At 38.1% G+C, this 27270-nt stretch overlaps 1 protein-coding gene across 1 annotated transcript in view; it reads left to right on the top strand.

The window, feature by feature from the left end:
* The window catches only part of LOC105481375 (adhesion G protein-coupled receptor G4), a 111411-nt gene continuing 84141 nt past the window's right edge, over positions 1-27270 (top strand). The window contains exons 1-2 of the mRNA XM_011740908.2: positions 1-70; positions 14046-14660. Of these exons, the coding sequence (XP_011739210.2) occupies positions 1-70; positions 14046-14660 (685 nt within the window). The remainder of the gene's footprint in view (positions 71-14045; positions 14661-27270) is intronic.

Here is a 27270-nt window from a genome sequence, read left to right as displayed (position 1 = left end):
ATGAAAGAGCGCATCATATATCAGAAGCTTTATGGATTGATTCTCATGTCGAGTTTTATCTTTCTCTCAGGTAAGAAAACATATTCTTATTATCTCTTTCAATGTCTCATGTATAGTAGGTTATAGAAATAAACCATTTGAAAAATACTACCAATGGAGATTTGCTGGGCTGCCTCTTAATGGTCACCTTTCGGTCAGTATGGCTACAGAAGAAGCTGAAGTGTCAGTAAGTGAATTCATTCATTCAGTATTCTGTACTACTGGTAGAGAACTGGCCTCAAGCAGGCAGTAACTTGGACTACTGCCTTTGACATTTCTTAAAGCAACTCTGAAATGCCATTTGGCAGCTAATGCACACGTAACAGAAGATTTGGGTTTTCTTTTGGGCTGTTTCCTCTCCTCCATAATGCTTTATTTAAAGCTGTCTGAAGCATTGTGATACCATCTTTCTATCTCCATTATATGCACATGGCAAGAATCATAGAATACAGATGGGGAAACTGAGGCATGCAAACAGCTGGTAACAGATTCATAAAGCAATGGGCATATATTCTGGAAGCACCCAGACCTTCCCTAGACTCTATGACAGGAATGAATATAATTTATCTCTATTTTGCAGTAGATAATTAAGACAATTCACTCAAGTAGCTGATAATTTAGAGACTTCAGGAGAAGGTCTTGGTAAACTGAAATCTTGTCCATATTAAGTAAATTCGGTTGATAACTTTGCTCATTTAGCACATAAGTACTTAGCTAAAATGTCATAAATGCCAGTGAGTGACAATGCCTGATGAAATTGACCTGGGGTTTAATTTGAATGGTCCTCAGGTGTAAGAGCTAATCTGCAAAAATACCAAATCATCATCGCCATCAAGAGCAAACACTGGCTTCTTGCTGCATGCAGAGCCTGATGGGGAACCATGTTTCTTATAATAGAGATTGAAATGGGGCCTACGGGGTACAGTGGCAACTTTGTCATCTGGCCTGACCTACCTGCTAAGAAGTTGATTTATTTTTCCTCTGCCTGTTTCCTCAAGGGCAAGAAACTGTATTTTCCCAATTTCTTTATCCAAAGCATCCAACACAGGCCTTGACATAGTTTAGGCACTTGGTTCATATGTGCTGATTTAATGAATTCATGCAATTTTAAATGATGAAAACTTTCAACACCTGTATGGTGGTGGGGTATATGACACAAACTCCATTGGATTTTTGTGAAGGGCTACAGGGCATGGTATAGAGCAATCTAGAATAGTGGAATATAGGAATCTAGTGCAGTCATGGAATAAAAAGTGAAGAGTGTGTGGTACTGAAAAGTTTGCATGGGTTTGCGAGGAATATCACTGGTCAATGAAAATTATTATTATTATTATTGTTACTTCGAGACAAAGCCTCGCTTTGTTGCCCAGGCTGGAATGCAGTGACACGATCTTGGCTCACTGCAACTTCTGCCTCCTAGATTCAAGCAATTCTCCTGCCTCACCCTCCTGAGTAGCTGAGATTACAGGCGTCTGCCACCATGCCCGGCTAATTTTTGCAATGGTCAGTGAAACTTATGATAGATGTGCAGGTCCTTAACCTGAAGAGGTCAATTTAAAGCAGTCACGAGGTTTTCCAGACTGTTTAAGTCTCAAATTTATGAGTCAAACAAGTTTTTTTTTGTAGGTTCTCAAACACTCAATTATAATTGTTCTTTGATTACCAAGAAATTCATTACTTTCTTCTTGGAAAAAAAAAAAAAAACCTGTCCTTGGAAACAACAGCATAACTAAGGTTCAGTTCCCTTCAGGCTCCAGATGAGTCACCAGCCTCCCAACTGTGAGGGTCATTATTGGGGAGAGATTAAGGCCAGATTAAGCAGAGGGTGACTCAGAGATGCTCTAACTGGGAGGAGCCAGAGTGTGGAGCAAAACTGTCTCCATAGAAGAATATCAAGGGTTGAGAAGGAGAAACCAAATCTGTATTAAAGTCTATGGGGTGAGAGCAGAGCCAGAAAGAAGAGATGAAGACTGAGGTCAAGAGCTGAATAGTTGCAGAATGGAGCAGGAGATAAAAAATAAGGCATAAATGAGAGAAGAGGGCCTAGGACTTAGGCTGTACAAGGGACTCAGTTTCCTAGTGCTCTGTCTTAGTCTGCTCAGGTTGCCAAAACAAAATATCATAGATTGGATGGTTTAAACCATGGGCATTTATTTCTCATGGTTCTGGAAGCTGAGGGTTCAAGATCAAGGTGCCAGATGATTCAATTCTTGGTGAGGGCCCTCTTCCTAGTTTGTAGACAGCTGCCTTCTCTCTGTGTCCTCACAAGGCTGAGACAGAGAGAGAGCTCTGCTTTCTTCCTCTTCTATAATGGCACTAATCCCATCATAGGGGCTCCACCTTCATGCCCTCATGTAAACCTAATTACTTTCCAAAGGCCACACCTCCAAATACCAACACATTAGAGGTTGGGGCTTCAGCATAGCATTTAAGGGGAGGGGGAAACAAACATTCAGTCCGTAACATGATTTTCCTCTTAATGGTGCTGGCTATTGGCTATGTAATGGGTATGGATAGGTTTGGGTTGAAGACATAGGGCTATAGTAGTTGTCCTAAGGTCTTGCTCATACCATGTATACACACACACACACACACACACATAGGCACACACACACACACACTCACATCTCAAGTGGAGTAGGACAGGCTTTGCTGGCTGAAAGAGTGTAACATGTGTTCTGGAGCATTCTTGAGTTGGGAGACTGGGGTTTTGTGACATTCTTGAGGTGGGAGGCTGGGTTTTTGAGGCACCTAGCCTCTAGAGTCAGTAACTTTTTCTCCTATATTGGATAGTCAATTAGTCAATCTGGGCCGGAATGAACTTTCCTGAGTTGTCACATATGCAGAGACAACCTGACCAGGAATCCTTTTGACACAGGATAGCCCCAGAGCCATGTCAGAAAATCAGTCTTTATGCTATAGAGACAAACTAGGTTGGGGGAGTCAGGACACAGTAGGAGTGTAGAGGTAAAGAAGTTCTTCTGAAAGGTGTTTGTGTAGCCAGGGTTCAGAAAAAGCCTTATCTTTTCTTTTTTTAAAAAATTTTATTTTTTTAAATTTTAAATAGACACAGGATCTCGCTATGTTGCCCGGACTGGTCTTGAACTCCTGAGCTCAAGTGATCCTCCCACCTCAGCCTCCCAAAGTGCTGGGATTACAGGCGTGTGCCACCCTGCCTCGTCTATCTTTTCTTGAGAAACTGATTCCAAGAGAGAGGAGAAGTGGAGGATAAACTTTGAGTAGAAACTCTAAATTTCTGTATGAATTCAAGAGTTGAGTTGTCCAATATGGTAATTACTTGCAACATGTGGCTAGGTTTTAATTAATTAAAATTAAGTTAAATTAAAAATTCAGTTCTTAGGAACACAAGCCAGATTTTAAGTGCTCAATAGCTACAAGTGGCTGGTTGCTACCATATTAGGCAGTGCAGATACAGAACATTTCCGTATCACAGAAAGTTTTATTAGACAGCACTGTTCTAGAAGGTTGTAGAGACTGGCATTTGAGAAAAAACATTTGTTTTAAACAGCTTTATTGGGCTGGGTGTGGTGCCTGTAATCCCAGCATTTTGGGAAGCCAAGGCAGGTGGATCACTTGAGCTCAGGAGTTTGAGACAGCCTTGGCAATATGGCAAAACTCCGTCTCTACTAAAAATACAAAAATGAGCCGGGCGTGGTGGCATGCACCTGTAATCCCAGTTACTCAGGAGACTGAGGCACAAGAATTGTTTGAACCCAGGAGGTGGAGGTTGCAGTGAGTCAAGATCGCGTCATTGCACTCCAGCCTGGGCAACGGGAGTGAAACCCTGTCCCCAAAACAAAACAAAACAAAACAAAATAAAATAAACCCGTTTATTGAAATATAATTTACATACCATAGAATTCACCCATTAAAAGTATACAATTCAATGGTTTTCAGTATATTTACAGTGGTGCAACCATCACTACTATCTAATTCCAGAACATTTTTATAACCCCCAAAAGAAATACCATACTCTCCGTTCCTCCCACAGCACTCCAGGCCTTGGCAATCAGTAATCTCTTTTCTGCCTCTATGAATTTGCCTATTCTGGACATTTCAAATAAATGGAATCATACAATATGCAGCCTTTTGTGACTGGCTTCTTCCACTTTACACAATGTTTTCAAGGTTCATCCATGTGGAGCATGCATCAGCAGTTCATTTATTTTTATTGCTGAACAATATTCAATGGTATGGATATACCTCATATTTTTTTCCATTCACCAGTTGATGGGCATTTGAGTTGTTTCTACATTTTGACTATTATGAATAATGCTGTATGAACATTTGTGTGCAAGTTTTGTGTGGACATATACTTTCATTTATTTTGTGAGTATACCTAGGAGTGGAATTGCAGAGTCATATTTAACTTTATGATTAACATTTTGAGGAGCTTGCAGACCATTTTCCAAAGAGGCTGCATCATTTTACATCCCCACTAGCAGTGTATGAAGGTTCTGATTTCTCCACATCCTTGTCAACACTTGCTATTGTCTGTCTTTTTGATCATAGCCATCCTATTGGAAATGAAGTGATACTCCACTGTGGTTTTGATGTGCATTTCCCTATGACTATTAAGCATTTTTTCATGTGTAAAAACAGATATTTTGTCTAACAATACTCAAAGCATTTCACCTGGGAAATTATGCCTTCTGGACTCTGAAGCATATGTTCTTTCTTTTTTATTTTTTCAGATACATATTTCCTTGAGTTGGCACAGGCATAGCACATTTGTCCAGCATAGGACAGATGAAAAAGGCTCATATGATAGCCTGTTTGAGTTTGAGCATGTCATGTAGGAGGGTGACTGACCACCATACTCTGTCTCAGGCTAGCAAGTTTTACAGATTTCCTTCATCAACAGTAAAAATATTGATAGGGAATTGCATAGGCTGAAAAGTAGGTCTGAAATACTGTTTTCCCCATGTTGTTCATCGCCCAGAGGTGGATGGGCTTCTAGGATCCTTGGCTTGGATTTTTGTTACCTAGGTACTTTTGAGTTGGTCTATCAAGGTAGGGCTTATGGGAGCTGTTAGCATCACAACATAGAGACCTCAGTAGAGGGCCCTGTAATTCCACTGCCAGGTAATAATTAGCAGTCTTTCCTCTTCTGGAAATGGCTCCTCTGCACACAGCTTTATGCTAACTTAGGTGCCATCTTTCGTTCTTCCCTTTCTCTCACCCTCCACATCTAATCCATTGAGTCTTGTTCATGCCACCTCAAAAATACGTCCCAAATCTGACTGCTTTCTTTTCTTTTCTTCTCTCTCTTTTTAAACCATTTTAACTGCCTCCGCCATGGGCTGAGCCACCATCATTTTCTGTTGGCTGACTTCAGTAGCCTCCTAATGGTCTCCCTGCTTTCACTCTTGCTCTACTACAGTCTATTCTCCACACAGCAGCCAGAGTGATCCTTTAATATATCAAGTCAGATCATACCACTGTTTTACTCAAAACTTGCCAATAAGTTCCTATCAAAATTAGAATATAATTCAAACTTTTTAATGAGACCTAAAAAGCACTACATGATCTGATCTCCCACTGCCTCTTGCACTTCACTTACTACCATGCTTCCTCTTTCTCCCTCTGCTCCAGACACACTGGCTTCCTACTATTCCATAAACACACCAAGCACAGTCCCACCAAAAGGCCTTTGCACATACTGTTACCCATGTCTGGGTCACTCTTATTCCACATTTATGTATCCTGTCTCTTTTTTCATCCCTTGGGACTGAGCTAAAATGACTCTCAGAGAGGCCTTTCTTAACTATCCTATATAATGTAGACATTTCCTTTCCCCTCATCTCTGCTTTTACCATTAACTAACTCATCAACCTGTCAACTTCCTTCAGAGTACTGTATGTAATTTGTGTTTTTTCCTTTACTTGTTTATTGACTGCATCAGTCCCTGGAATGTAAGCTGACGAGGTCAAGGACCTTGTGTGTTATGTCTACTCTATTACTGCACTCTAACACTGACACATAGTCAATGCTCAATGACCATCACTGTTGAGTAAATAAATTTCTTCAGGGAGCTTCTGGCTTTATGAGTAAGGACATCTATTTTTTTTGGGTGAGACGTGGGCCTTGAATCCAAGATTTGAAGGAACAATCACATTACCTATGTGAGGATAATTCCTCTGTCTCCTATGCCAAGAACTCTTGGCAGACCACATACGGAGTCAGCAGCCTAGGTACTAGAGGAAGGGATGTGTTGGACAACTCTGGCTGGTGATTGGTGGTAGAAATGAGGATCAGGGTTGGACACTTCTATATCTGGTAGGCCTGGTTTGTCTAAGGATTAGCCTGGTTACAAGACCAGTGGAAAGTGTGGGCAGTGGGTGGCAGATAGTAACTCTGATTCTCTGTGGTTGTTCACACTATGGCCACGGTGATGTGGGTAATGGAGCTCCCCAGTGTCAGGTGCCTATTGATTATATCTACTCAGACAGCCATGGGGCTGCTAGACCAGGGCCTGGTCTACAAAGTTTTTCAGTGCTGCAGAATGTTGAATTCCAAGGACTTATGATTCTAAGAGCCAGAAGACTCCCTGCTCAAGTGAGTATCTGCTCACCTGCCCTTTTATGAGTGGGTAGTGACACTTCCCAGATGAGGCAGGCATGGAGTAGCCTTGGTAGAATGCTCACTCTCAGAGTGGCCAGATTCTTCAAAGTATAAACACAACTGATGCCTCTGGTGGCCCTTTTTCTCAAATCTGCTCTGCCTCCTCACCTTGCTCTCATAGGTATTACCAGGTGGTTAGCTGGGTTCTGAGCCTTACACAGTGTTGAGTCAAGTTGTGTCTTCCCAACATTCATATGTTGAAGTCCTAACCCTCAGTACCTCAGAATGTGATCTTCTTTGGAAATAGGGTTATTGAAGATATAATTAGTTAAGATAAAGTCATACTGCAGTAGAGTGGGCCCCTAATCCAATATTATTGGTGTCTTTATAAGAAGAAAAAGTGTGGACATATATATGCACACAGGGATATCACCATGTAAAGATGAAGGCAGATATCGGGGTCATGTGCTTACAGGCCAAATAATACCAAATATTGCCACAAAACCACCAGAAACTAGGAAAGAGGCATAGAACAGATTCTCTCTCACAGCTCTCAGAAGGAACCAACCCTGCTGACACCTTGACCTTGGACTTCTAGCCTCCATAACTGTGAGATGATACATTTCTGTTGTTTAAACCACGCAGTATGTGGTATGTTGTTAGGGCAGCCCTGGCAAACTAATGACACAGACACTGATGCTCTGGCAAGCTCATTGGGTTAGAATTAAAAAGAGGAAAGTAGGTTACCTCATGGGGAAGAAACAGTGACCAGATCATGCCCAGAGTACCTAACCATGGAAGAACCTCATTTGTCCTTTTCCCTGAAGGTAGTAGAGGACAGTGGACCTGGAATCACAGTCCCCCAAACTTTGAAACACTTGAACATTTTAAGGAGAAACTTTGCCTTCTAAGAAAGGGTAGAAAAAACTGTATAGGATATGTCTGATGTTACTTAATGCTGTCATAAGCAGAAAACAAAGGGATTTTTCCTGGAAAAAACCATTCAGATTGTCTGTCTCTTAGAGTTTTAAATCTTTTCTCTCTGACTTTTTATTTTATTTGGTTATTTATTTTTGAGACAGAGTTTTGATCTTGTTGTCCAGGCTGGAGTACAGTGGCGAGATCTCGGCTCACTGCAACCACTGCCTCCTGGGTTCAAGTGATTCTCCTGCCTCAGCCTCCCAAGCAGCTGGGATTAAAGGTGTCTGCCACCACACCTGGCTACTTTTTTATTTTTAGGAGAGATGGGGTTTTGCCATGTTGGCCAGGCTGGTCTCAAACTCCTGAACTCAGGTGATACGCCCGCCTCTGCCTCCCAAAGTGCTGGGATTACAGGCGTGAGCCACCACACCTGGCCTTACTCACTGACTTTTAAAATGAATGTATTTATTACTTTTAGGGTCTGACAGGCAGAGAGAATTCTCCCTTGATCTTTTGCTAATAGTTCCCTAAAACAGAGGGCAGAGCACGAGTTCATTATACAGTTCAGAACTTCTCATTCTATGCCAGATGCTTCATCCCTGATACCTTTGCACAAGGGACAGCACTCCATTTGCCCACCCATTAGCCTCCAACTCAGTGCCCTAATACAGGATACAATTATTTATTCAGTAAACAGCTACAAAGGACCTACTCTGTGCCAATGAAGTTGGACCTCCCCATCTCACACTGTACATGAAAATTAACTCTAAATGAATGAAAGACTTAAATGTAAGAACTGAAACTATAACATTCTTAGAGGAAAGCATAAGGGAGAATCTTCACAACCTTTGGTTTGGCAATGGATTCTTAGAAATGACACCAAAAGCGGCCGGGCGCGGTGTCTCACGCCTGTAATCCCAGCACTTTGGGAGGCCAAGGCGGGTGGATCATGAGGTCAGGAGATTGAGACCATCCTGGCTAACACGGTGAAACCCCGTCTCTACTAAAAATACAAAAAATTATCCGGGTGTGGTGGCACATGCCTGTAGTCCCAGCTACTCGGGAGGCTGAGGCAGGAGAATCGCTTGAACCCAGGAGGCGGAGGTTGCAGTGAGCCAAGATTGCGCCACTGCACCCCAGCCTGGGTGACAGAGTGAGACTCTATCTCAAAAAAAAAAAAAAAAAGAAAAGAAAAAAAGAAAAAAAAAAAGAAGAAGAAATTACACCAAAAGCATGAGCAATAAAATAAAAATTCAATACTTTGAATTTCATTAAAATTAAAAACTTTTACACATCAAAAGACACTATCAAGAAAGTGAAAAGACAATACAGAATGGGAGAAAATATTTGCAGGTCATATATCTGATAACGTTCTAGTATTCAGAATATACGAAGAATGCTTACAACTCAAGGAGAAAAAGACAAGCCACCCAACTAAAAATGAGCAAAAGACTTGAACATGTATTTCTCCAAAGAGTCTATGCAAATGGCAACAAACATATTTTAAAAAATGCTCAATGTCATCAGCCATTAGGGAAACACAAATCAAAACCACAATGAGATACTACTCCATAATCTCTAGGATGACAATAACAATAATAAGTGGAAAACAACAAGTGTTGGCTAAGATGTGGAGAAATTGGAGCCCTCATACATTGCTGGTAGGAATATATAATGGTACAGCTGCTGTGAAAAACAGTTTGACTGTTACTCAATAAGTGAAACATAGAGTTACTATATAGCCTAGCAATTCTACTCTTACATTTATACCCCAAATAAATGAAAACATGTGTTCAAACAAAATAAATGGCATGCATGTTCATAGCAGCACTATTCATAGTAACCAAAAGATAGAAACAATCCAAATGTCTATTAATGTGAATCAATAAACAGAATGTGATATATCCATATAATGGAATCTTATTAAGCCGTGGAAAAGGATGAAGTACTGATACATGGTACAACATGGATGAACATTATGCTAAATGAAAGAAGCCAGACACGAAAGGACACATATTGTCTAACTCTCTTTATATAAAATGTCCAGAACAGGCAAATCCAGAGACAAAAAGCAGATTAGTGGTCGCCAGGGGCTGGAGGGGAGGGGCAAATTGAGAGTGAGTGCTTAATGGGTACAGGGTTTCCTTTTTGGACGATGAAAATGTTCTGGAATTAGATAATGGTGGTAGTTGTACAACATTATGAATATGCTAAATACCACTGAATTGTAGACATTAAAATGGTTAAAATGGTAAATTTTATGTTATATGAAATTTCCCAGTACAAATAAAATGGTGCTTGGCACTCCTAGGGCAGTAACAGTAATTTAAGTGAGATTTATGATGAGTTTTTCCTAACATGGAAAACACTTATGCTATGAGTGAGAAAAGCAGGGGACCCAATTTTCCTTACAATATGATCTCAGCCTCACAAAAACAAGCGAAGTCTGTGCACAGAAAAAAACTGAGGAAATATACCAAAATGTTAATGGTGATTATCTCTGGGTGGTGGGACTCTCTGGCTGGCTTTGTTTTCATCTTTTTACTTTCTAATACTTTTCAGTTTTTCTTTAAGAAAACATATACACTATCACTTTTATAATGGAAAAAACACCTAAAAAAAAAAGTAAGGAAGACAATAAATGTCATTTAAAATAAAAGGAAACAGTGGATAGAGGCGAAGAGACACAGAGGAGCCAAATCAAGAGAGAACACGCTTCAGGGGAGCAATCATGCAATTTGGACTTGAAAATTGCCAGGGAACAGATGGCAGCATCTAAGCAGACATCTGCAATGGATAGCGAAATCATATGCAAAGACACAAGTGGCCTTTGAAGCAGGCCCTTGAGAGGCCCGGCAGAGAACGCTGCTTGCCTGGCCAAACAGAAGGGCAAAGCCCTTCTCCGTCTTGTCACAGTCTGGCCTCCTCGGAGTCCTGCTAGAGGCCCAGAGGCTGCGGTGGGGTTCAGCTCAGGTGGGCTTCCACGTGTGAGGGTGCAAAAGAGGTTGTGGAGGAAGGAAGAGGCTTCTAATAGTGACCTAGGCAAACATTGCGACTGAAATTAACATGGGGTTTCACAGTTTATAAACATTCTCACACACATAATCTAAATGTTAGTTATGATTGCATCACCTTTTACCATGGCCCTGTGAGGTAGGCAGTTATTATTCCCATCTTGCTATGGAAGAATGAGGCACGGAGAAGTGATATGAGCTATTTATTTAACTTTTATATAGTGCTCTCTATGTGCCAGACACTGTGCTGAGAGCTTTCACAGGCATCTGTTACCTACGTTCACACAGCTAGTAAGAGGCAGAACTGGGACTCAAATTTGGCTTTTTAGACTGCACTACACCACACTTCTGTTTATGTCTAAGCAGAATTTACCTATATCTGCAGAATCTTAAGTAAGGCCACAGTGATTCTATCTATCTATCTCTATCTATCTATCTATCTATCTATCTATCTATCTATCTATCTATCTGTCTATCATCTTCCATCTGTCTACCTATCCACTCATCCATACCTCTCTCCATCCATTCATCTATCTATCCATCCACCCATCCATCTTTATTTTTCTGATTATAAGTGTAATGCATGATTTTTTAAAACATGCAAATATGCTGAAATAAGTAACATAAGAAGTAAAAAATTTCCCTAAATCTCACACCTAAAAATAAGCATTCTTAACTGTTTAATATGTGCTCTTCCAGACTTTTTTCTGTGGACATACTACCTGCATATTTTTCTTTCACTTTTTAATAGGATAATACTGCACCTGCACTTAATGTAACTCCCATTTCACACAATAGTAAGCCTTGAAAAACTCTCCATGACTATAGAGGCCTATCTTGTTTGTTTCACTATTCCATTGTATAGAGGTAGCAATTTTCCTAAATAGTCACTTATTGATAGACATGCAGGTTTGTCAATTGTTCTTGATTATAAACAATGCTGCAATAAATATCATTGTACCCTCATCTTTGTCTATCTGTATATTTGTCTAAAATGAATTGGTAGAAATGAAATTGCTGGGTCAAAGGATACACACAATTATATACAATTAAGATTGCCATAGATAATGGCAAATTGCCCTTCAGAAAAAAAATACTTAATTGGCAATCCCACTAGCAGTGTGTAAGAGTGACTCATTTTCCCACAGGCTTGCCAACGCTGGATATTCTGTCTTCTAAAATTCTATCAACCAAGTAGGCAAAAATGGTGTCTCCTTATTGTTTTAATTTGTTCTTAAAAATAGTAAGGTGGCATCTTTTTATAGTATTGGCCTTTATATTTCTGCTTTTGTAAATTGCTTTTTCCCATCTTTTGGCAACTGGTTTTAAATTAGTATACTGCAGGCTGGGTATGGTGTCTCACACTTGTAATCCCAGCACTTTGGGAGACCGAGGTGGGAGGATTGCTTGAGCCCAGGAGTTCGAGACCAGACCAACCTAGGCAACATAATGAGACATCGTCTCTAAAAAGAATTTAAAAATTTGCCAGGCGTGGTGGCATGCACCTGTGGTTCCAGCTAATTGGAAGGCTGAGGTGGGAGGATTGCTTGAGCCTGGAAGGTCAAGGCTGCAGTGAACCAAGTTCATGCCACTGCATTCCAACCTGGGCAAGAGACTGAGACCCCCTCTTAAAACAAAAAATCAAAAACTAAATTAGTATACTGCAGAAAGGAGAGGCCCTTGTAGACCACGTGAGATTATGATACATTTTCTTTTAAGGTGCAACTAAGTCCTGGAGATTTATGCTCACCATAAAACCAGTTCTTAAATGTATTTGACGTCATTTCGGAGGGCTGAACAGAAAGGCAGTTAACCAACAACAATTGAGATTTGGGTTTCAGATCGCTTATTGTCTTGTGGGATCAACTCTTGATTTATTAGTCACACGAAAGATGATAAAGTAATATAATCACATAAGCCAGGGACAGAAATAAGCATTTGCTCATTCATCACTGGATAGTTCAGAAATAACTCCCTGGCAGGTGGATAGTATGAGTTCCTGCACATGGGAGTGTGTGATGCAGGTGAAATGTATATGAGTGTGTATGGGGGCAGGCATATGCATGTTATTGTTTGCTTTTGGAGAATGTCCACTAGAGGAATGGAGGGAGAGAATACTATATGGTCAGAGAATATCTGGAAGCTTTCGTTTGGCGGCATCTCCCAGAAGCAGGGAAGTATTTACTTCCTGCTAGCCTCTGTAGTGCTCTGTTATGGCTGTCACTGTTTTAGAGTGGTGGTCCCAACGTTACAACTCTAATTCAGGGACTGGTTACAATTCCAATTCTGCCACAAAGCTTTTTATCTTCTGGCTTAGGCTGTACTGGCACTGGAATTAGGTTGATAATTAGATAATCCTCAGATATTTACCTAGTAGACTGGCGTTGTAAGGTTTGTAGTGGTGATAGTATCATCACTCATCTGTAGCTTCTTGTGAGACAAAGGGCATGTCCAATGTAAAGTTTCATAGATACTGCCAAATTACTTACCAAAAGACTGTACCCAATGGACACGTCCTTCAGCAATGTTTGACAAGGTTTTGCATATATCATCTCACTTAATCTTCAAATAATCTTGTAAAGTCATTAGGGAGAGGCTATTATCTGGCATAGACTATAATGTGAATGGCAGCCCTTAAAGTTGAATGGGCATACAACGCTGTGGCCCCAAATCTCCATTTTACTGAAGCAAACATTGAGGTATCAGGAGGATACGTTACTTGCTCAAAGTTCCACAGCTGATGAGTGTTAGGGCATGAATTTCAACCCAGGCTGTCTGACTCCAGAGCCAATGGTAACTGGAGTCTATGGCCATCTTGAAATCACTGCAGTGCCCTTGGTGAGGAGACAGAAGGAGGCCATCAGGATGCACTCAGGGCAGTGCCATGTCTTCCATTCCCGAGTACAAACAAGTCCCAGAGTTTCAGTATCGTCCAGCTGGTCATTCTTCAGGCCTTTGTCAGTGCCTTTCAGTGAGAAGCAGTCCCCAGAGACAGAATAAATTAGATCATTTGGCTCAGGAAAAGGCATTGGAGAAACAAATTGCTGTTGCACCCTGAATACAATAAGGCAGTTAGGTGGGCGGAAATAGCTCTCTTTTGATTATATGAGTGAGGATTATGTGTAGCAAATTTGAATTCCAAGCTGCCTTTTCGTTGGCCTCTTCCCCACCCTTTCACTAGCCATACACTTCTTACTGCCTCTCCAAGCTGTCCAGCTGGTATGTGCTCTGGGAACACTAATCTAACTTTTCATATTAGTCCAGGCAAAATATAATTAGGAAGAAACTCTTCTGCCAAAACAAAAATCACATGCTAATGTCAAATAGAGATGATTTTTTACATCTACTATTTTTGTTTATTTGGATCAGTATTGACTCATAATTATATTGTATAATCCAGATTTGACCATATTGCCAAATACAATAAAACAATTTTTAACAGAAATTTCATTTGTTTTCTCTTTCCCCTCCCCCAAATTTGGACAGATACACTTTCATTAAAAGGAAAAAAGCTGGATTTTTTTGGAAGAGGTGACACATATGTAAGCCTGATAGATACCATTCCTGAACTCAGCCGATTCACAGCATGCATTGATCTGGTATTCATGGATGACAACTCAAGGTATTGGATGGCCTTCTCCTATATTACAAATAACGCCCTCCTGGGCAGAGAAGACATAGACCTTGGACTTGCAGGAGACCATCAGCAGCTAATACTATACAAATTGGGAAAGACCTTTTCTATCCGTCACCACCTGGCTTCATTTCAATGGCATACAATATGCTTGATATGGGATGGTGTGAAGGGCAGATTAGAACTTTTCCTGAATAAAAAAAGGATACTGGAAGTAACGGATCAACCACACAACCTGACACCTCATGGGACTCTATTCCTAGGGCACTTTCTCAAGAATGGGAGCAGCGAGGTTAAAAGCATGATGCATAGCTTTCCTGGCAGCTTGTACTACTTTCAACTCTGGGACCACATCCTGGATAACGAAGAGTTTATGAAGTGTTTAGATGGAAATGTAGTTAGTTGGGAAGAAGACGTTTGGCTTGTCAACAAGATCATCCCAACTGTTGACAGGACACTGCGCTGCTGTGAGTAACTTATCAACTTTTTTCCTTAGCAAGGGTAGTGTTGCAGTGGCCCCAGGTTGCTAGTTTTGTCATCACTTTTTAATGAGGAGCACATACTGTTTTCTTTTATCTTTATTTTGATAAGATTTCAAACTTATAGAAAGATTGGAAGAATAGGATAGAAGAACACACACACACACACACACACACACACACACACACACACACACCACTTACTTGTTTCTAAGTCATTTGAGAGTAAGTTGCAGGCAAAATTCTTTGTTACCCCTAAATATCTCAGTGTGTATTTCCTAAGAATAAGGAATTCTCTTACTTAACCACTCTATAATGATCAAAATGAGAAAATTTGATGTTGATACAATACTAATATCTAATTCACATTTCACATTCATATTTAGCTCATTATCCTGGTAATTTCTTTTGTAACTATTTTTTGCTTGCCCCAGGATCCAACTCAGGATCACACATTACATTTAGTTGTCATGTCTCTTTAGACTACTTTGGAATAGATTCTCTGCCTTTCCTTGTCTTCATGACCTAGAAATTTTTAGCATACAGTCCAGTTATTTTGTCTCTCAATTTATGTTTGTCTAATAGCTCCTTATAATTAGATTCAGGCTTTGAATTTTTGGTAAGAATACCACAGAAATGATGTTATATTCTTCTCAGTGCATCACATCAGTAGACACATGGTGACAATTTGTCTCATTATTCATAATAACTTTGATCACATGATTTCAGTGATCTCTGTCAGATTTCTCTACCATAAAGTTATTATTTTTTCCTTTTTAATTGTTGAGTAATTTCTGGGGAGATATTTGGAGGTTATGTAAAATATCCCCTTCTTAACATAATTTCACCCAATAGGTTTTACATCTATTCATGATTCTTGCCTGATTCACTAATCACTATGATGTTTGCAAAATAATGATTTTTAAAATTTCATTTTTTTACATTTATTAATTGGCATTCTACTGTAAGAAAGAGCTTTTTCTTCTTCCATAGTTATGTGTTTATTTATTTAAGACAAAGGGTCTCACTCTGTTGCCAAGGCTAGAGTGAAATGGCATGATCATAGCTCACTGTAACCTCTAACTTCTGGGTGGGCTCAAGTGGTTTTCCTGCCTCAGCCTCCCAAAGTGCTGGGATAACAGGTGTAAGCCACCACACCCAACCTTATTTATGTGTTTATTTATTTGAACATGAACTCACAGATTCTTATTCAATGGGTTGCAATCTGTTACTATCATTTATTTTGATGTTCAAATTTGTCCAGGGCTGGTCAGTGAGAGTTCTTCAATCTGGTTCTTGTGTCCTTTTGACACGTTCCCCATCATTCTTTGAGCATTTTCTTACTCTCTGGCACAACAAGATGTTCCAGGCTCTTCTTGTATATTTTCTGCTCAGCCCAAGGAGCCATCATTTTACTAAGGCATCCCTGTTCCTTTTAGTGGGGAATGATATTTATAAACCAATTTACTTTTTCTTCTGAGAGCAATTATGATATTGGAGAACTGTTTGGAATGAAGTTCTTGTAAGGAAACTGGCTTCTTGGAATTGCACCTGTATTTGTCTCCTCTCGAGTTTGGGGAAGGAAGGATGAGATTGCTTTTCTCTACATAATCCCACTCTGCTCTCAAATCTAGTCCTCTCCACTATCAGCAGCAGCAGTCTTCAGCATGGGATAATAGCATCAAGACAAGATTTTTTTGCATTTCCCGAAATATTCACTTATTCTTGAAGGAGTGTTATTGGCTGTTCTTATGGGTTTTTTTTCTTTCCAGGAGGAAGCTGTTAGGAAAGGAATAGGGGCTAGATCCATGCCTAAAAGGGCTCTCTCAGACTAAGGGCATATGTTTTCATCAACAGTCTGGATGCTGTTTGAGTTAACAGCAGAGGCACATTCCAGGGGATTTCTGTTTCTCTGAGATTAGACCGATGCAAAGGAACAGGAAAGCTATTCCTTTGTGCTACTACCCAAAGGTATTTGGTTTTTCTCTTTTCTGAGGCCTTAAAAATAAAAGAGAATATTCCTAGCTGGCTCTGATTACAAAACTGAGCTACAGACTAGTAGATTAAGCCTGAACAGCTCACCCAAAGCAGTTTAAAGTAATTTTATTTTTGATCTAAGGAACCAGAAGTATGGCCTTATATCCATGTGCTCAGCAGTGGTCTTTTAAAACCAAATCTGGCCAGTTAATGGCCATGAGTTTTCCTACCACTTTGTGAGCAGATAGCTAAATCTAACTGCTGTGTTAAAGTACTAGACAACCCTCTTTTATTTTGCTCTTTTGTACACTTTTTTAAAATTTTTATTTTTATTTATTTATTTATTATTTTGAGACAGAGTCTTGCTGCAACACCCAGGCTGGAGTGCAATGGTGCCATCTCATCTCACTGCAACTTCTGCTTCCCGGGTTCAAGTGATTCTCCTACCTAAGCCTCCCGAGTAGCTGGGACTACAGGCACGTGCAACCATGCCTGGCTAATTTTTGTGGTTTTAGTAGAGACAGGGTTTCACCATATTGGCCAGGCTGGTCTTGAACTCCTGACCTCAAGTGGTCTGCTTGCCTCGCCCTCCCAGAGTGTTGGGAGCCACTGCACCCGGTCTCTTTCATACACTTTTTAATGGACGACCATCCTCTGGGTCTGATTGAATCATGGTGGGCATAATGCACAATCTAACATAAGAAACAAGGAAATTATCACCTCAAACAAACAAAAAAGGTAGTAAATGTTCCTCTACTATTCAGATCTCTTTGAGTGTTCTTTCCAAACCTTGGACCAGGAGTTTCTAATCTGGGGGCCAGAATGGCCTTGAAGGAGTTGACAAAGCCCCTGAAATTACAACACCCTAAAAATACAGGGCAGATTTTTTTTCAGAGGGTGCAGTCTATAGTTTCCATCACATGCTAACATATTATGGTAATTGGTGCCTTTTACTAAGTTCTTACCGTGTGCCAGGCATTTTATGGAGGAGGAAATAGGGGCTCAGAGAGGTTGAGTAAATTGCCTAATGTCACCAATCAAATAAGTAGTATAACTGGGGTTTGAACAGACTGGTCTGGTTGCAAAGCACATGTTCTTTTCACTTCCCACCATACAGGACTATCTCAAGTGAGCCTGTGGCCCCCAAAATGTTATGCTATATTACTATGTCTTAGAAGCTTCCTTTGGAGGTAATGGCTGGTCTGATAATTCACCTGGGGAAATTAGGCTACTAGCTGCAGTCATTGCCTGCCTCACCACTGAAGTATCTGTAAAATACCATAGAATTTCACCTATTTCGATTTTGGCTATATGACATCTGGGACAAAGGGGGCAATATATGAATAAATATGAGTGATTACAACATGTCTAGCTTCAGCTTTTGCCTAATAAATTAATATTTATGGCCCATAAAAGGATTATGACCTTTAAAAAATAAGTTTTAATGAGCACATTGCTAGGTTACAAATCTCAATAAATCTATTTACACATAAATTATATATATATATTTATATATTCATGAGAACAAGGCTTTTGGGGAACATTGCCTGAAAAACATGAACGCTACCTGGGTTTAATAAACAAGTATTCACTATAGTTGGAAATGTCTTGGAATATTAAACAACATGGTGATAAATAATAGCAGTGAAATTTCTAGTCATTAGAAATTTTGCTTTCAAGTAGTTTTTAAGCATCTTTTCCTTATTTTTAAAAATTACAAATGTAATACATGTGTTTGTGAATAAAATATATTTAAACAATACAAAAGCATATGAAATATCAAGTAAAACCTACCCTTCACTATCCTCTTCACAGAGGTGTCTATTAAAAAATTTTTTTCCGTGGGTTTATAATAAGTGTGTGCATGTATGTGCATGAGTGTATACAGTTTTAAAATCAAAAATAATATATACATACATGTTGTTCTGCAAATTGATTTATTTTAACTTAATACTGTCATGGACAGACACATAAGTATATTTAGAGCTGTTTTTAGGGCCACATATATTCCATGTAACATAATTTACATGTAACATAATTTATTTAACCCATCATTGATGGCCATTTAAGTTGCTTTCAATTTTTTGCAATTACAAATAATGCTATGGTAAATTTCCTCATACATACCTCTTGGTACATTTAGGTTTGCAATTTTATAGGACACGTTCCTAAGGGTAAAATTTCTCAGTAAAAGCCTATAAGCTGTTACAATTTAAATAGATTTATCATTTTTACTAGTTATTTTATTAATGTAACTATTCATTAAAAATTAATTGATCTCTTAAAGTAAAATTACTAGATATATACAGTAAAAGATTTTAAAATACATGAAAGTATAAATCTAAAGTCTCCTTTCACTTCAGTCTTTTACTCGATGTGTCTCTCCCCAAAAGCAAGGATTGTTAACAATTTCTTATATATCCTTGCAGAAAAAATGTAAAACTTGAATTTACATGTAATTATTTTTTTTCTTTTTCACAGTTGGGTTCATCATTATATGCATCCTTTTCTGCATCTTTTTAAAATTTAATAATATTTTTGGAAGCATTTTCATATCAGAAAATACAGAGCTATCTGATTCTTTTTGGGGGAGGCTGCTGAATAGTATGAAAGAAAAGGGGTATGCTATAATTTATTCAACAAGCTCTGCTTGAAGGACTTTTAAGTTGTTTCTTGTTTCTAGCTATGACAAAAGTCTACAGGGCTTTTAAAAGTAATGGGTGGTGACAGAAATATCTTGAAGCAACCATAAATAAATTATCACAAGCTAAAGTTCCTCTCAACGTATGGCAAGCATAATTTCCTAATCTCAACTCAGACACATGATCAAACAAAGGAATTTTTTTGACCTGTGAATGTGTGAAGAGAGTCTTCCAAAGACATGCAGATTAAATTCCTCTTAGTTCTACATTTAAGAAATCCCTTCTATTGAAAAGAATGAAATAACTTGAATTGAGTTAATCCTGGGAAATCTACACTGTATCAAAGCATAGCATCCCTATATCTGTGGGGTCATTGATTTGCTGAGGTTTGTTAATTGTTCTAATGCTCCAGCTTCTTTGAATTAGTTTATGAATTGACTATTCTTAAAATATGCAGAGATGGATTATATGGTCTATGTCCTTTATAAAGGCTTTTGTTCGGCTCACTATTAATTCCTCTATCCAATTATCAGCTCTGATAGGAAAGGTTCCATGGGGATGGGCTCTACTAGCTAAAAGGCAATTTGGTCTTGTCCTCGTACATCAATTCTCTGTGCTACCCTTGTTTCTCATCACGAAAGGTAAGCATGAGCTGTTGGTAGTTCACTCAAAGCCTTCTTATTTGTATTCTCCTTCACAGGATGACATTCTCCTATAGACCCAGAGACAGAGGCTCTAGCCTGTCTCTCTATTGCAGCATTCGTTTTTCATGCTTTTGTCTGGAAACTGAATGCAGACACCACTTTGAAAAAAAAAAAAAGTTTCCTTTTCACCTTAAAGATACTCATTTCATATTTTTTCTACCCAACAGGCAGATCTGTCTGTGGCATTTTCTGGTCACCATTATCTCTCACAAATCTAATCAACATGCTGAATCATATTTATAGAGGTCCTGATTGAAAGAAAAACCAGATGTGATATGTGGGCTAGAACGACACGTAGATTTAATATGAGGTGATATACCCAAATCACAACCAGAATTTGGTACCTTAGAAAATGTTCTACTTAACATTCTGTTGGCAGGTACATCTGCAACAAAATGCCTCATAAATATTCAGCTACTCTATACCTCTGTTCTCCAGCTCCCAATGATTACAATAATACAATTTTGTGTAGAGTGAAAGAGCAAATGGCAATTAAGCCCACAGACCCCTGTGAATTAGCATGGATTATCTCCACTTTAAAATACAGAGACAGCAAGGCTTATGCAAATTATTTGTGCAAGTGATCACTTGTTCACAAACAGGAACAAAGTGAATATGGCAAATCATGTTTGTGAGCGCTCCAAAGATGGAGGCCTGACCTCACGGCTTCTGTTCAATGTGAATAGATGGAAATTCAGCCATTGCTCAAGCACAGTACCGGCTGTTGCATTTGATTTTTTTTTTTTTTTTTTTTTTTTTTTGAGATAAGGTCTCACTCTGCCGCCCAGGATGTAATGCAGCTGTGCGATCAGAGCTCACTGCAGCCTTGACCTCCTAGGCTCGAACCATCCCCCTGCTTCAGCCCCCCACCGCCCGCCCCACCGAGTAGCTAGGACTACAGACATGTACCGCCATACCTGGCTAATTTTTATTTATTTATTCATTTATTTTATTTTATTTTATTTTTTTGGTAGAGATGGGATCTTGCTGTGTTGCCTAGGCTAGGCATCTGCTTTTTCTTAACTGAATTTTTTATTGAGAGATAATTGTAGATTCACATGCAGTTGGAAATTCTTGTACACTTTGTCTAGTTTCCTCTAATGGTGACATTTTGCAAAGCTATAGTATAACAAACAGAACATTGACATTGATACAACCCACCAATTCTATTCAGATTTCTCTAGTTTTTCTTATATTCATTTATGTCTGTGTATTAAGTTCTATACAATTTTATCACCTGGGTAAACTTGTGTATCTACTGGCATACTGATGCTGAACAGTTCTAATACTAGTAGGATCCCTCATGCTGACCTTTTATAACCATACCCACTTCCTTCCCACCCTTTTCCCCTACCCCGCTTCATACCTAACCCGTGACAACACTAATCTGTTCCCCATTTCTAAAATTGTGTCATTTCAACAATATTATATAAATGGAATCACACAGTGTGTAAACTTTTAGCATTGCCTTTTTTTTTTTTTTTAACTCAGCATAATTCTCTGAAGAGCCATCCGGGTTGTTGAGTGTGTCAATAGTTTACTCATTTTCATTGCTGAGTAGTATTCCATGGTATGGATATGTTACAGTTTATTCAATTATTCACCTGTTGAAAGACATTTGGGCTGATTCCAACTTTTTGCTGTTATAAAAAATAACCCTGCTATGGATATCTGTGTACAGGTTTTTTTGGTGTGTGTGTGAACGTAAGTTTTTATTTCTCTGGGAAAAATGCCACGGCTTGGCTGTATGGTAGTTGCATGTTTAGAATTTTTCTTAATTTAAAAAATAATTAAATCTCTGTGGGTACATATTAGGTGTACATATTTGTGTGGTATATGAGAAGTTTTGACACAGGCATGGAATGTGAAATAATCATATCATAGTACCCATCCCCTCAAGTATTTATCCTTTGTGTTATAAACAATCCAATTATACTCTTTTAGTTATTTTTAAATGTACAATTAAATTATTATTGACTATAGTCACCCTGTTGTGCAGTCTAACAGTAGGTCTTATTCTTTCTAACTTTTTTTTGTTCACATTAATCCCCTCCTGCCCCTCCCCCAAGGCCCCTCTACCCTTCCCAGCCTCTGGTAACCATCCTTCTAGTCTCCATATCCATGAGTTCAATTGTTTTGATTTTTGTAGCCCACAAACAAATGAGAACATGCCATGTTTGTTTTTCTGTGCCTGGCTTATTTCACTCAACATAATGACTCCAAGTTCCATCCATGTGGTTGCAAATGACTGAATGTCATTTTTTGTGGCTGAATAGTACTCCGTTGTGTATATGTACCACATATTTTTTATCTGTTCATCTGTTGATGGACACTTAGGTTGCTTCCAAATCTTAGCCATTGTGAACAGTGCTGCAATAAATATACGAATGCAGATATCTCTTTGAAATACTTATTTCCTCTCTTTTGGGTATATACCCAGAAGTGGGATTGCTGGATCATATGGTAGTTCTATTTTTAGTTTTTTGAGGAACCTCCAAACTGTTTGCACATTTAGCTTTATAAGAAACTGTCAGACTGTTTACAAACTGTCAGACTGTTTTACAAAACTGTTTTACAGTTTTACAAAGTAGCTCTATCACTTCATATTCCACCAACAATGCATAAGGGATCAGTTTCTCAGCATCTTTGCCAGCATTTGGTGTTGCCACTGTTTTTCATTTTAGTCATTCTTGTAAATTTGTAGTGATATCTTATTGTGCTTTCAATTTGCATTTCCCTGATGCTTCATGACATTGAACATTTTTTCCTGTGCTTATGTGTCATCTTCATGTCTTCATCAGTGAAATGTCTGTTCATGTCTTTTGCCCTTTTTAAAAAACTGTATTGTTTGTTCATTTTATTGTTGAGTTTTAAAAGTTAAAAATTATATTCTATTTTTTGTTGGGTATATCTTTTGCAAATATGTCCTTCTAGTCTGTAGATTTTAAAAAATTATTTATTTATTTGTTTGTTTATTTATTTATTTATTTGAGACGGAGTCTTGCTCCATCGCCCAGGCTGTAGTGCACTGGCATGATCTCAGCTCACTGCAACCTCCACCTCCTGGATTCAAGTGTTTCATGTGCCTCAGCCTCCTGAGTAGCTGGGACTACAGGTACATGCCACCATGCCTGGATAATTTTTGTATTTTGAGTAGAGATGAGGTTTCACCATGCTGGCCAGGCTGGTTTTGAACTCCTGACCTCAAATGATCCACCTACCTCGGCCTCCCAAAGTGCTGGAATTGCAGCATGAGCCACCATACTCAGTCTAAAAATTCATTTATATGGGCTTTCACAGAACAAAAGCTTTTAATTTTGTTAAAGTCTAGTTTATTAATTAATTTTTTTAATGAGTCATGCTTTTGGTGTTCAAGTTTAAGAACTCCTTGCTTAGCCCTAGGTCCTAAATATTTTCTCCTATATTTTTTCTAAATGTTCCATAGCTTTGTACTTTACATTTAAGTCTGTGGTCCATTCTGAGTCAATTTTTGCATAAGATGTGTGAGGTGTAGGTTGAGGTTCATTTTCTTTCTTTCTGGTTTTTTTTTTTTTTTTTTTTTTTTTTTTTTTTTTTTGGTCTATTGATGTCCGATTGCTTCAGTATTATTTGTTGAAAAGGTTATCCTTGCTTTATTGAGTTGATTTTGTACCTTTGTCAAAAATCAGTTGAGCATATTTATATGTGTCTGTTTCTGAGTTTTCTATCTGTTCCAATCATCTATATATCTATCCCTCTGCCAATACCACACTATCTTGATTGCTGTAACTTTACATCAAGCCTTAATATTGGGTAGAGTGATTCCTCTAACCTTATTCTTCTTTTCAAAATTTGGTTTAGTTATTTTAGGGATTGTGCATTTCCATAAAAATTTTAGACTAAGCTTGTCTGTTTGCATATAACCTTGATGGAATATTGACAGGAATTGGATTATATCTGTATATCAATTTGAAGAGAACTGACGTCTTTACTATATCGAATCTTCCAATCCGTGAACACAGCGTGCCTCTCCATTTTTTAAGGTTTTCCTTGATTTCTTTCATTAGCATTTTGTGATTTTCAGCATACACATGCTTTAAGTGTATACCTAAGTATTTCATTTTCACTGGAGCAATTGTGAAATAGCATTGTGCTTTTGATTTCAGTTTCTGCGTGTTCATTTTTAGGACATGGAAATGTGATTGCTTTTTGTGTGTTGATTTTGTATTCTGAACTCATTTATGAGTTCTGATAAATTTTTTTTCTTGAAGATTCCTTGAGATTTTGTATCTGGACTACTGCATAATCTGCAATGTCTTCAAAAAAAATTTTTTTTTTTTTTTTTTTTTTGCCTTGTTGGAGTGCCTCTAACTTCCAGTATCACGTTGAATCATACTGGTGAGAGTGGACATCCTCGCCTTGTTCCTGATCTTAGCTGGAAAACATTCAATCTTTCACCATTACAGTTGATGTTAGCTGTAAGTTTCTTGATGATGCCCTTTACCATGTTGCTAAAAATCCCCTCTATTCTTAACTTGCCCAGAGATTGTATTGTGAAGGGATATGAGTTTTTGTCAAATGCCTTTTTTTGGATCAGTTGATATGATATTTCTTCTTTATCTTGTTGATATTGTGGGTTATGCTGATAGATTTTCAAAGGTTTAGCCAGCTTTGCATATTTGGAATAGATCCCACTTGGTCGTGGTATATAATTATTTTTATACATTGTTTCATTTAGTTTGCTCATATATTGTTGAGGATTTTTGTATTTAATTTCAGGAGAGATACTGGTCTGTAGTTTCTTTTTTTTACTGTCTCTGTCTGATTTCAGTATCAGGATGACACTGGCCTCATAAAATGTGTTGGAAAGCGTTTGTTCGTCTTTTCTGGAAGAGATTCTATAAAATTGGTGTTAATTCTTCCTTGGCAGTAAACTCCATTGAAATCATCTGGGCCTGGAGATTCTTTTGTGAAGGCTTTTAAATTACTAGTTCAATTTCGTTAATAGCTCTAGGGCTATTCATATTGTCTATTTCCTCTTGATGGCGCTTTGGTAATTTATGGGTTTTGAGGAGTTGTCTATTTCTTCTAACTTGTTGAATTTGTGAACATAAAGTTATTCATAATACTCTCTTATTATCTTTTTAATTGCTGCAGAATAAGTAGTGATATTCTCTGTTTCATTTATGATATTGGTGACTGACTTGTGCTTTTCTGTTTTTACTTTTATCAGTCTTGCTATAGGTTTATCAATTTTATTGACTTTAAAAAATCATCTTTGTTCCATTGATTTTTCTCTATTGTTTTCTTATTTTTAATTTCATTGAGTTCTTTTATGGTCTTGATTATTTTTTCTTCTGCCTGCTTTGGATTTATCTTGGGATTTTTTTTTTAGACTCTTGAGGTGGGAGCTGAGATTATTGTTTTGAGATCTTTCCTCCTTTTAAAGGTATGCATTTAGTGCTATAATCTTCCTTCTCAGCACTGTTTTAGTTGCATCTCCCAAATTTTTTAAATTAAATTTAATTTGATTAAAATAATTTTATTTTAATTCAATGTATTACATTTTTTTTTTTCTTAAAATGTCTTCTTTGATTCATGGGTTATGCAGAAGTGTGTTGTTTAGAACTTTTCTATGGTCTTTCTGTAATTGGTTTCTAGTTTGATTTCATAATAATCAGAGGGCAGTCTTATAAATTCACTTCTTTTAAATGAAGTTTGTTTTATGGCCCTGTATATGGTCTATGTTGGTGAATATTTCATGAGTGCTTCAAAAATATATATATTCTGCCACTGTTGACTGGAGTGCTCTATGTCAACTAAAGTCTGTTGATTGTGTTGTTCAGAACTTCTATATACTTGCTGATTTTCTGTTTAGTAGCTTTATCACTTGTTGAGACAGGAGTATTAAAATTCCTAACTATAATTATGGATTTACTATTTTTCCTTTCAGCTCCATCAGTTGTGCATCATGTATTTTGAGACTCTGTTGTTTGATATGTATGCATTTAGGATCACCATGTCTTCCTGGTGGAGCAATGCATTTAGTATTATGTAGTGTCTTTTCTTGAGTCCAGTAATTTTCCTCGCTCTGTACTCTAGTGAATATTATTATAGCCATTTTTACTTTCCTTAAACTTACTGCTTGCATGGTATAATTTTTCCATTCTTCTACTTTCAACCTACCTATATGATGATATTCGAAGTATATTCTTTTGTAAACAGCAACCTATGGGTTACTTGAGCATACTTGATTTATTTATGGGGTTTTGAATTTGTCTTTGTATGGTTTTCCTAGTGGTTGGTCTTGGTATTACAATATGAAAATGTGACCTACCGTAGCCTACTGTTGTCAACATTTTACCAGTTTGAGTGAAGTATGGAAACCTCACTTCCATTTTGGTCCTTTGACCTTCCTCACTGTTCAGATTTTTTTTGAGAAGGGATCTCACTCTGTCATCCAGACTGGAGAGAAGTGGAGTGCAGTGGCATGATCACAGCTCACTGCAACCTCAAACTCCTGGGCTCAAGCAATCCTCCTGTCTCAGTTTCCCAAGTAGCTGGGACTATAGGTGTGCACCACCACATCCAGCTATTTTGTTTTTTAATTTTTGGTAGAGTTAGGGTCTCACTTGGTTGCCCAGGTTGGTCTTGAACTCCTGGCTTCAAGCAATCCTCCTGCTTTGACCTCCCAAAGTTCTGAGATTACAGGCAAGAGCTGCCATATCCAGCCACTTTTAAATTTTGTTGTTTTAAATATCAGATGATGTTACAATTTTTGTCTCAATCATCAAATATGATTTATAAAGCTCATGAGGAAAAGGATCATCTATTTTATATACCCATATTTTTGGTCTTTCCTTTGCTCATTTTTTCTTTCTGATTCTCCAAGATTCTTTAAAAAAATTCTTTCTGTTTAAAGTAATTCCTTTAGCTAATCTTTTAAAGATAGGTCTGCTAGTGACCAGGTATCTTAATTTTCCTTCATCAGAGAATGTTTTCATTTCCATTTTATTTCTGTAAGATAGCTTTGCCGGATATAGAATTCATGGTTAACAATTCTTTTCTATCAGCTTTTGAAAAATTTTATGACAGCTTCTTCTGGTCTCCTTAGTTCTGAATGAGAAATCTATCATTTAAGTTGTTGCTCTTCTATAAGTAATGTTTGTTTCTTTCTGTCTACTTTCAAAATCTTTTGTCTTTTAGTTTTCAAAAGTTCAATTATGATGTGCCTTGCCACAGATTTCTTTGGCTTTTATCCTTCTTGGAATTTGTTTAGCTTTTGGAATCTCTAGG

The sequence above is a fragment of the Macaca nemestrina genome, chromosome X (genome assembly GCF_043159975.1).
Source record: "Macaca nemestrina isolate mMacNem1 chromosome X, mMacNem.hap1, whole genome shotgun sequence".
NCBI classification, from domain to species: domain Eukaryota; kingdom Metazoa; phylum Chordata; class Mammalia; order Primates; family Cercopithecidae; genus Macaca; species Macaca nemestrina.
Note: the sequence above shows the minus strand (reverse complement) of the source record. Positions and strands in the feature narration are given on the sequence as shown.